The 12076-nt window shown below is 44.0% G+C and overlaps 1 protein-coding gene across 1 annotated transcript in view; it reads left to right on the forward strand.

The window, feature by feature from the left end:
- The first annotated feature begins 1610 nt into the window (after window positions 1-1610).
- GALNT8 (polypeptide N-acetylgalactosaminyltransferase 8) overlaps window positions 1611-12076 on the forward strand; it is a 63569-nt gene continuing 53103 nt past the window's right edge. The window contains exon 1 of the mRNA XM_050750191.1: window positions 1611-2509. Coding sequence (XP_050606148.1) covers window positions 2299-2509 — 211 coding nt within the window. The 5' untranslated portion in view covers window positions 1611-2298. The remainder of the gene's footprint in view (window positions 2510-12076) is intronic.

A 12076-nucleotide genomic window follows, 5' to 3' on the forward strand; every position in this document is an offset into this window, starting at 1 on the left:
TGGTTAGAGAAAGCAGCTTTTTCTTGGGGCTTTTATTGTCTCTGCCCATTGGCATTTCCAAATTGTTGACTGCTCCAGCATCATTTCCTAATATAGCTAGGATATCTGGAGATGTCTAGTCAGCCTGCCTCTTCTCTCTACCTTTCAGTCTTCTTAGGTTTGTTTTACATATCATGTGTAGTTTTTACTTGCCTTAGTGGGAAGGAATAGAGAAGATAAATGTATGTATTTCATCTTGTCCTAGAAGGAGAAGGGATCATTTTTTTTTTTTTTTTTTTTTCCTGAGATGGAGTTTTGTTCTTGTTGCCCAGGCTGGAGTGCAATGGCACGATCTCAACTCACTGCAACCTCCGCCTCCTGGGTTCAAGCGATTTTCCTGCCTCTGCCTCCCGAGTCGCTGGGATGACAGGCGCCTGCCACCATGCCCAGCTAATTTTGTTATTTTTAGTAGAGACGGGGTTTTGCCATGTTGGCCAGGCTGGTCTTGAACTCCTGACCTCAGGTGATCCACCCGCCTCAGCCTCCCAAAGTGCTGGGATTACAGGAATGAGCCACCGTGCCTGGCTGGATCATGCGTTTTCTATGTTTTGAGTCTAATTTGCAAGTGGGAGGCCGGGAGACATTTTCTATCCCTGCAAAACAGAAGAAGTGATTCCTTTTCATTTTGTTCATTTTCATCCTATCTGTTTTTCCTAAAGCTGCATTTATTTCCTTTAATCCACGTCTGCCTCAGCACATGTCACCATGTGCTGTGTTTGGGACCTAGTAAATAGTCCAAAGAGCCAGGCTGGGGTGGAAGCTGTGATTTTGACGGGATTGACAGTAGACTGAGAACTTAAAACTTTTAGCCTTGGTGAACAATTTTAAGTGTTTTTTCTACAATGATGATCATTGGTGATTCATCCAAAACATCTTATAAGTGTGAGGTGTGGAGGCAAAGGAGTTGCTGGAAGCTGGAGCAGGGTAGAAGCCCAGTGTATGAAGTTGTGCAGACGACAAGCAAGGACAGATACCCGTGAATCAGGGTCATCCCTTGAGGCTCAACCCCTGGGCACTGCCTCCAGCTCCTCTCCACCTGCTTCTAGGCAGGACCTCCTGAGGTCCCAGGAACTAGCAAGAAAGTCTCTCCTTAAGTTTGTGGGACAAGCATTTGTTGCACACCTACTGTGTCCAAAACCCTGTAGAGTGAGGTAAAAAGACATCTGAGATCCCGGCTCTCCAAAAAAGCGAGGATCTGAGTGTACGGAGACTTCTCGCTTTTTGATTTCTCTTTCATCCTATTTATCCCCTTCTTACACCCACAGGACCAGACCTCACATGCCCTATCAGAGTCTCCCAGGTGGTTTTTCCAGGGACACAGAACATTAAACATCAAACAAACATAGATATATATAGAGAAAAGCCTCTCAGCCAGGCAGCCTGAGCTAGCTGCAGGAGCAAGCATTCTTCTGACTTCTGAGACAGTACAAGGTGTGTCCAGGTGAATTACCTGCCGCTGGGCAGCTGCCATGCACGCTCCTCACGCCTGACGCTGCTCAGGCAGAAGCCAGGCATCTGTAATAGTGTTCTTGGCCGCAGAACATCTGGCCTAGTGGGCAGGGTGTCATCTATGAAGTTGGGTGGAGACAAAGCTGTTGGGGAAACCAGTCCCACACCACCTGGCAGGTACCCCGAGTCCGGCGGAGACAAAGGAGTTAGAAAGAGACAGAATAAGTGTTTAAAAGGCAGGTTCAGGGGACCAGAGCATCGGAGGCTTGCTCCCGTTCCAGAGCTCTCGGGCTCCACCCAATTTATTGGTTTACAAGCTCTTTGTTCTTAGGGCAGATGGGAAGGGGAGGACGGGATGAGGAAAAGGATTAATCAGTAAAAGAGAATCATGAGTCATTCAATAAGATGTACAGCAGTGGCGGTTGCTGTGAATTTCCTTGAGCAAAGGCGTGTGTCTAAACTACTTAAGATCTTCAACTTATCGGGACTGAAATGGGTGGGAGCAGGTTTCAGGAGGAGCCAAGATGTTTGATTATATTCCACTGCTTCAAGGGAGTGTGATCTCCCTGAGCAACCTGTGGAATGCTGAGCGGTTATGGTCTCGGGGCATAAATACATGAAGGCAATAAGGAGACTTTTCTCCTCAGAGGCCGCCCATGGCTTCCCATAGGTGTCTACACAGGGGAGACCAACTCAGCTGGCACCCCAGAACCTCTCTTTCCCACAAAAGCTGGGCTGGTTCTGATTCTTAGCCTGTTCTGGCAGCGACGCACTCAACCCCATAGGGAGTGGACGAGCCCCAGGAAGAAGATGACGTTTTGGAGAAAACGCTCCAAAGCTCTCTGCATTGGGCTGACTCTGGCCATTACTGTCAATCTCCTTCTGGTATTTTTTAGCAAGGAGACTTTACGAAACCCATTTATGGGTGGTCTCCACAAGGAGCTTCCTTTACATCTGAACGAGCGCGATGGGGCAGTGATAAGAAGACTCTCCCAGTTGGAGACGGAACTGAAGCATCTGAGTAAGTTTACAACGCTAACCTGGAAGGCGTGTGTGTGCGTGTGTGTGCATGCGTGTGCGTGTGTGTGCACGCGTGTGCGTGTGTGTGTGTTTATGGGCACTTAGGAAAAAGGGATGTGGAGGGGAAAATGGGCGAGAGGTCACATTTTCATCTCAGTCGCTCATTGAAGCATCTGACACTGAATTCCGTGCCTTCAGATGGGAGATGGGGATTGAGAGCGAAGTGAGTAGACGTGGAAATTAGAGCAAGCAGTATGGGGGAGGTGAGCACGTGTGTGGGCTTGTGCACATACATTGTCATTATATCTACATATATGCAGGCAACGAGACAGAATAAGAATCCCAAGGGCCTTAGGGATGTCTAGCGTAGCCCTGTCCTTAGGCCTATGTGTGGTAGGGGCTGTGCAAGAGAGGTGGCACTCTCTAGGGCAAAGGCCTCGCTTCCATTTTGCTGTGTGCTCCTATCATGAACTAATGAGGGCTTTGTTAGAGGACCTAAGATCGAATCCTGATGTGCCACTGTGGTTGTGTGACTTTGAGCAAGTGCTTCTCTCTCTCAGCCTCAGGTTCCTGGTCTGTAAATGGAGATGATGATAATAATGATAGTTTTCCACCTGACCTAACAGGGTTGTGAAGTGGATGCAGAAGGTGATCTATAAACTGCTCTGTGCCAAATTTTAACCTCCTCATTTAAAGTTAAGGGTAAGATTTCAACACATTCTGGGGTTTGTTTGTGATTCTGGCTCACCATGGAGCTCTAATGCCTCTGAATTTTATGAGCCTGCACATCCAACTTCAGCAAGGGAAGCAGCCATTTCCGCCTGCTCCCCAGGTAACAGGATCAAATGCTGGAATCCCCTAGGGAGGTGTTTTATGTGTGAGCGGGGATGTGACTGCCCCGGTGTGTGCACATTGGGCTGAAGTTGGGGAAAGTGTCTTTTAAAACGAGAACTGAGCATTGTCAGGGTTCAGGGTGAGGCTGGGAGACGGGTGGAAGGAAAGGCAAGAAGAGAAAAAGGAAAGGGAGAGAAGCAATCAGGGAAAGATCGAAGAGAGTGAGAAGGGAGATGACAGAGGAGAAAAGAGCTGGGACAGGAAAGGAGCAGAGAAGTGAGGGAGTCCGGGGAGAGAGGGAAAGAGTTTGTATGGAGACAAGAAGAAAAAAAGGGAAAGTGTGATGGGACAGGAGAGAATAAAAGGAGAGAAGAGGAGGCCTAAGGCACCCATAGCACTTTTTACATCCTCCTTCATAAGACTCATCATATTTTATTGTGGTACAGCTTTATGGAAAGCAAGTTTCATAAGCGCTGTTTCCATGAACGTCTCATTCACTACTCGTTTCTATTCATACGTAGAAGTTACATAGATGAATAAATGAGTGGGTGCATCTAGGAAAGAGAGAGAAAAAGACAGGCAGACAGGGATGAAGGGAAGAGTGATACAGGGCAAGAGAGTGGATGAAACAGCGGGAAGACTGTCAGCTCCACAAGCCCTGGCTTACCTGGGTGGGTCGGACATTGCCCATGCAAATATGCTTGGTGAAGCTTCCCCAGGAGGATGTCTGTGTACCTAGGGTGGTGACCCCAGCACCACCCTCAGTACTTGCCAGAGCACCCAGACACACCAGGACTCTCACCCGTTCCCAAGGCTCATCACTGGCTCAGCCTCCTCAAGCCATAAAATGGCAGGAGTTCTACCCAAAGCCTCGCTATTCTTTCCATCAGCTAGGACACAGTGTGCCATGAGGAGCCAGCCAGAGCCGTCTGGTTTATTCCTCTTTCCTTCTTTGCAAAGACCTTTCTTGTTATTCTTGGTGCTCCCACGTTTTATTCGCTCTGAAATGATGTGATGTCAGAGACTCACATCAGGACTCATCACACCAAACAAACATAGATATATATAGAGAAAAGCCTCTCAGCCAGGCAGCCTGGGCTAGCTGCAGGAGCAAGCATTCTTCTGACTTCTGAGACAGTACAAGATGTGTCCAGCTGACTTACCTGCCGCTGGGCAGCTGCCATGCACACTCCTCACACCTGACGCTGCTCAGGCAGAAGCCAGGCAGCCGTAATAGTGTTCTTGGCTGGAGAACAACTGACCTAGCAGGCAGGGTGTCATCTATGAAGTTGAATGGAGACAAATATGTTGGGGAAACCAGTCCCACACCACCCGGCGGGTACCCCGAGTCTGGCAGAGACAAAGGAGTTAGAAAGAGACAGAATAAGCATTTAAAAGGCGGGTCCAGGGGACTGGAGTGCTGGAGGCTTGCATACCTGAGATGAACCTCAAAAATTCTTCTGGGCCCTGTTTCTAGATCTCCAGTGCTCTTTTTTTCCACAGGGCTTCCTGTAACTAAAAGCCAGTTTAATTACCCTTCATCCTGTTTGCTCATTGCCTCCAGGATTCTAGGAAGATTTAAAAAAATCATGAGTCAATAAGGATACTTAGTTGAATCATGTAAGCTACCAATAGCAAAAGCAAGCAATAATAATTATATCCCTATTGAGGGAGGGATCAATGACTCTAAGCCAGTTTTCTGGAACCTCCCTCAGGGTTCATAAAAACTCCACCAGGGGCTGTCAATGGGTGTGTCCCTTTGGGAGCTTAGAAGGTTTCAGTATAAGTTATGGGGGTGACCTAGTGACCCTGTATTCATGCTATCAGATTATGCATTTCCTCAAATTGACTTTAGGATGGCCAGGTCCAAACCAGCTCCCACTGACAGCCATGAGTGAAAGAGAAAATCAGATATCCCCCAAGGAAGAACGCAGAGGAGCTTAGAGGTAGGAAGGACCCAGTACCACCCTGGGACCCCTGCATGCTTAGGACAGAAAAGTATGAATAACCATACTGTTCCATCTGGGACACTGTAAACAGCATGCCCCCACTTCTTGTTTCTACCTGAGCAAGTATGCATGGTGTTCACATGAGCCTCCTTTGAGAGACCTACCATTTACTTTTTGCCCAAGTTTTTTCGACTATCCTCTTTTTGTCTTAACCATGTCAAGAGTTGATTCTCTTTCTCCTTTTCCTTCTTTTTGGGCCAGTCTTACATCACTTTACAAACATGTTCTCCTCCTAGTCATAGGACTTCCCTGCTTCCCTCTCAGGGGCTGTATATGGATCTGAAATCCAGCACACGTTCTGCTTGCCAAGCCATGTGCTGTGGCATGAGATTCATCTACCTGGAGAAAAGTCACACAATGGGGCTGTCCCCTCACCAAGCTGGTGACCCTGAGTTGCAGTCATCCAGAAAACAAGGATGCCGCCTTCTAACTGGTGGAAAGATGCTGGACAGGCTGCAGGTGATCCTCTCAGTCTGGTTGAAGTTTCGTGTGGGCTTAGGGGAGGATTAGTAGGAACAAAGTGGATCCTATGTCAGAATGCCTTGATCACCATTGTGGGATTTAGTGCTGAAGAATGTCATAATCACTAAACACTAAAATGGTTACTTTTTCTCTCTTTTTGCTGAGCACACAGATTGAGCCTGAGGGAGTTCAAGGTGCATATGCTAAGATACTCCAGCACAAATCTTACAGGGTGGAAAGGTGAGGTAAATAATAGATGACATCATGGATCCTGGAGGGCGTCTTCTGCATAAAACGTCCTCTGCCTGGGTCTATCACTATCTGTTCATCCTTTTGAGTTAAGGCAGTGTTTCCCAAATTAATGTGACAATTAGATTTGTCTAGACCAATTGTTTAAAATACAGATTCTCAGGCTCTACTCCAGAACAGAGTCAGAATCTCTAAGGGAGGCCTAGGATTCTGTATTTTTTTAAAAAACTTTTTATTATACTTTAAGTTCTAGGGTACATGTGCACAATGTGCAGGTTTGTTACATATGTATACATGTGCCATGCTGGTGTGCTGCACCCATTAACTCATCATTTACATTAGGTATACCTCCTAATGCAATCCCTCCCCTCTCCCCCAACCCGACGACAGGCCCCAGTGTGTGATGTTCCCCACCCTGTGTCCAAGTGATCTCATTGTTCAATTCCCACCTATGAGTGAGAACATGCAGTGTTTGGTTTTCTGTTCTTGTGATAGTTTGCTGAGAATGATGGTTTCCAGCTGCATCCATGTCCCTACAAAGGATATGAACTCATCCTTTTTTATGGCTACATAGTATTCCATGGTGTATATGTGCCACATTTTCTTAATCCAGTCTGTCATTGATGGACATTTGGGTTGGTTCCAAGTCTTTGCTATTGTGAATAGTGCCACAATAAACATATGTGTGCATGTGTCTTTATAGCAGCATGATTTATAATCCTTCGGGTATATAGCCAGTAATGGGATGGCTGGGTCAAATGGTATTTCTAGTTCTAGATCCTTGAGGAATCACCACACTGTCTTTCACAATGGTTGAACTAGTTTACAGTCCTACTAACAGTGTAAAAGTGTTCCTATTTCTCCACATCCTCTCCAGCACCTGTTGTTTCCTGGCTTTTTAATGATCGCCATTCTAACTGGTGTGAGATGGTATCTCATTGTGGTTTTGATTTGCATTTCTCTGATGGCCAGTGATGATGAGCATTTTTTTCATATGTCTGTTGGCTGTGTAAATGTTTTCTTTTGAGAAGTGTCTGTTCATATTCTTCTCCCACTTTTTGATGGGGTTGTTTTTTTCTTGTAAATTTGTTTGAGTTCTTTGTAGGATCTGGATATTAGCCCTTTGTCAAATGAGTAGATTGCAAAAATTTTCTCCCATTCTGTAGGTTGCCTGTTCACTCTGATGGTAGTTTCTTTTGCTGGGCAGAAGCTCTTTAGTTTAATTAGATCCTATTTGTCAATTTTGGCTTTTGTTGCCATTGCTTTTGGTGTTTTAGACATGAAATCCTTGCCCATGCCTATGTCCTAAATGGTATTGCCTAGGTTTTCTTCTAGGGTTTTTATGGTTTTATGTCTAACATTTAAGTCTCTAATCCATCTTGAATTAATTTTTGTATAAGGTGTAAGGAAGGGATCAGTTTCAGCTTTCTACATATGGCTAGCCAGTTTTCCCAGCACCATTTATTAAATAGGGAATCCTTTCCCCATTTCTTGTTTTTGTGAGGTTTGTCAAAGATCAGATGGTTGTAGATGTGGGGTATTATTTCTGAGGGCTCTGTTCTGTTCCATTGGTCTATGTCTCTGTTTTGGTACCGGTACCATGCAGTTTTGGTTACTGTAGCCTTGTAGTATAGTTTGAAGTCAGGTAGCATGATGCCTCCAGCTTTGTTCTTTTGGCTTAGGATTGTCTTGGCAATGCGGGCTCTTTTTTGGTTCCATATGAACTTTCAAGTAGTTTTTTCCAATTCTGTGAAGAAAGTCATTGGTAGCTTAATGGGGATGGCATTGAATCTATAAATTACCTTGGGCAGTATGACCATTTTTATGATATTGATTCTTCCTATCCATGAGTATGGAATGTTCTTCCATTTGTTTGTGTCCTCTTTTATTTCACTGAGCAGTGGTTTGTAGTTCTCCTTGAAGAGGTCCTTCACATCCCTTGTAAGTTGGATTCCTAGGTATTTTTATTCTATTTGAAGCAATTGTGAATGGAAGTTTACTCATGATTTGGCTCTGTTTGTCTGTTACTGGTGTATAAGAATGCTTGTGATTTTTGCACATTGATTTTGTATCCTGAGACTGTGCTGAAGTTGCTTATCAGCTTAAGGAGATTTTGGGCTGAGACAATAGGGTTTTCTAAATATACAATCATGTCATCTGCAAACAGGGACAATTTGGCTTCTTTTCCTAATTGAATACCCTTTATTTCTTTCTCCTGCCTGATTGCCCTAGCCAGAACTTCCAACACTATGTTGAATAGGAGTGGTGAGAGAGGGCATCCCTGTCTTGTGCCAGTTTTCAAAGGGAATGCTTCCAGTTTTTGCCCATTCAGTATGATATTGGCTGTGGGTTTGTCATAAATAACTCTTATTATTTTGAGATACGTTCCAACAATACCAAATTTATTGAGAGTTTTTAGCATGAAGGGCTGTTGAATTTTGTCAAAGGCCTTTTCTGCATCTATTGAGATAATCATGTGGTTTTTGTCTTTAGTTCTGTTTGTATGCTGGATTACGTTTATTGATTTGCATATATTGAACCAGCCGTGCATCCCAGGGATGAAGCCCACTTGATCATGGTGGATAAGCTTTTTGATGTGCTGCTGGATTTGGTTTGCCAGTATTTTATTGAGGATTTTTGCATCAATGTTCATCAGGAATATTGGTCTAAAATTCTCTTTTTTTGTTGTGTCTCTGCCAGTCTTTGGTATCAGGATGATGCTGGCCTCATAAATTGAGTTATGGAGGATTCCCTCTTTTTCTATTGATTGGAATAGTTTCAGAAGGAACAGTACCAGCTCCGCCTTGTACCTCTGCTAGAATTTGGCTGTGAATCTGTCTGGTTCTGGACTTTTTTTTGGTTGGTAGGCTGTTAATTATTGCCTCAATTTCAGAGCCTGCTATTGGTCTATTCAGGGATTCAGCTTCTTCCTGGTTTAGTCTTGGAAGAGTGTATGTGTCCAGGAATTTATCCATTTCTTCTAGGTTTTCTAGTTTATTTGTGTAGAGGTGTTTATAGTATTCTCTGATGGTAGTTTGTATTTCAGTGGGGTTGATGGTGATATCCCCTTTATAATTTTTAATGTGTCTATTTGATTCTTCTCTCTTTTCTTCTTTATTAGTCTTGCTAGTGGTCTATCAGTTTTGTTGATCTTTTCAAAAAAACGGCTCCTGGATTCATTGATCTTTTTGAAGGGTTTTTTGTGTCTCTATCTTCTTCAGTTGTGGTCTAAGGTTAGTTATTTCTTGCTTTCTGCTAGCTTTTGAATGTGTTTGCTCTTGCTTCTCTAGTTCTTTTAATTGTGATGTTAGGGTGTCAATTTTAGTTCTTTCCTGCTTTCTCTTGTGAGCATTTAGTGCTATAAATTTCCCTCTACACACTGCTTTAAATGTGTCCCAGAGATTCTGGTATGTTGTATCTTTGTTCTCACTGGTTTCAAAGAACATCTTTATCTCTGCCTTCATTTCGTTATGTACCCGGTAGTCATTCAGGAGCAAGTTGTTCAGTTTCCATGTAGTTGAGCAGTTTTGAGTGAATTTCTTAGTCCTGAGTTCTAGTTTGATAGCACTGTGGTCTGAGGGACAGTTTGTTATAATTTCTGTTCTTGTACATTTGCTGAGGAGTGCTTTACTTCCAACTATGTGGTCAATTTTGGAATAAGTGTGATGTGGTGCTGAGAAGAATGTATATTTTGTTGATTTGGGGTGGAGAGTTCTGTAGATGTCTATTAGGTCCACTTGGTGCAGAGCTGAGTTCACTTCCTGGATATCCTTTTTAATTTTCTGTCTCATTGATCTGTCTAATGTTGACAGTGGGGTGTTAAAGTCTCCCATTATTATTGTGTGGGAGTCTCAGTCTCTTTGTAGGTCTCTAAGGACTTGTTTTATGAATCTGGGTGCTCCTGTATTGGGTACATATATATTTAGGACAGTTAGCTCTTCTTGTTGAATTGATCCCTTTGCCATTATGTAATGGCCTTCTTTGTCTCTTTTGATCTTTGTTGGTTTAAAGTCTGTTTTATTAGAGACTAGGATTGCAACCCTTGCCTTTTTTTTGTTTTCCATTTGCTTGGTAGATCTTCCTCCATCCCTTTATTTTGAGCCTATATGTGTCTCTGCATATGAGATGGGTCTCCTGAATAGAGCACACTAATGGGTCTTGACTCTTTATCCAATCTGCCAGTCTGTTTCTTTTAATTGGAGCATTTAGCCCATTTACATTTAAGGTTAATATTGTTATGTGAATTTGATTCTGTCATTATGATGTTAGTTGGTTATTTTGCTCATTAGTTGATGCAGTTTCTTCCTAGCATCAATGATCTTTACAATTTGGCATGTTTTTGCTGTGGCTGGTACCAGTTGTTCCTTTCCATGTTTAGTGCTTCCTTCAGGAGCTCTTTAGGGCAGGCCTGGTGGTGACAAAATCTCTCAGCATTTGCTTGTCTGTAAAGGATTTCATTTCTCCTTCACTTATTAAATTTAGTTTGGCTGGCTATGAAATTCTGGATTGAAAATTCTTTTCTTTAAGAATGTTGAATATTGGCCCCCACTCTCTTCTGGCTTATAGAGTTTCTGCTGACAGCTCCGCTGTTAGTCTGATGGGCTTCCCTTTGTGGGTAACCCGACCTTTCTCTCTGGTTGCTTGTAACATTTTTTCCTTCATTTCAACTTTGGTGAATCTGACAATTATGTGTCTTGGAGTTGCTCTTCTCGAGGAGTATCTTTGTGGCATTCTCTGTATTTCCTGAATTTGAATGTTGGCCTGCCTTGCTAGGTTGGGGAAGTTCTGCTGGATAATATCCTGCAGAGTATTTTCCAACTTGGTTCCATTCTCTCCATGACTTTCAGGTACACCAATCAGATATAGATTTGGTCTTTTCACATAGTCCCATATTTCTTGGAGGTTTGTTCATTTCTTTTTACTCTTTTTTCTCTAAACTTCTCTTCTCACTTCATTTCATTCATTTGATCTTCAATCATGATACCCTTTCTTCCAGTTGATCGAATGGGTTACTGAAGCTTGTGCATTTGTCACATAGTTCTTGTGCCATGGTTTTCAGCTCTATCAGGTCATTTAGGGACTTCTCTACACTGGTTATACTAGTTAGCCATTTGTCAATCTTTTTTCAAGGTTTTTAGGTTCTTTGCAATGGGTTCGAACTTCCTTCTTTAGCTCGGAAAAGTTTGATCGTCTGAAGCCTTCTTCTCTTAACTCCTCAAAGTCATTCTCTGTCCAGCTTTGTTCTGTTGCTGGTGAGGAGCTGCATTCCTTTGGAAGGGGAGAGGCACTCTGATTTTTAGAATTTTCAACTTCTCTGCTCTGTTTTTTCCCCATCTTTGTGGTTTTATCTACCTTTATCTTTGATGATGGTGACGTACAGATGGGATTTTGGTGTGGATATCCTTTCTGTTTGTTAGTTTTTCTTCTAACAGTCAGGACCCTCAGCTCCAGGTCTGTTGGAGTTTGCTGGAGGTCCACTCCAGACCCTGTTTGCCTGGGTATCAGCAGCAGAGGCTGCAGAAGAGTGAATATTGCTGAACAGCAAATGTTGCTATCTGATCGTTCCTTTGGAAGCTTCATCTCAGAGGGGTACCCGGCCGTGTGAGGTGTGAATTTGCCCCTACTGGGTGGTGCCTCCCAGTTAGGCCACTCGGGGGTCAGGGACCCACTTGAGGAGGCAGTCTGTCCGTTCTCAGATCTCAAACTTCATGCTGGGAGAACCACTACTCTCTTCAAAGCTGTCAGACAGGGACATTTAAATCTGCAGAGGTTTCTGTTGCCTTCTGTTTGGCTATGCCCTGTCCCCAGAGGTGGAGTCTGCAGAGGCAGGCAGGCCTCCTTGAGCTGCGGTGGGCTCCACTCAGTTTGAGCTTCCCAGCCACTTTGTTTACCTACTCAAGCCTCAGCAATGGTGGGCGTCCCTCCCCCAGCCTTGCTGTCGCCTTGCAGTTAGATCTCAGACTGCTGTGCTAGCAATGAGGGAGGCCCCATGGGCATGGGATCCTCTGAGCCAG

Source organism: Macaca thibetana, chromosome 11 (genome assembly GCF_024542745.1).
Source record: "Macaca thibetana thibetana isolate TM-01 chromosome 11, ASM2454274v1, whole genome shotgun sequence".
NCBI lineage: Eukaryota > Metazoa > Chordata > Mammalia > Primates > Cercopithecidae > Macaca > Macaca thibetana.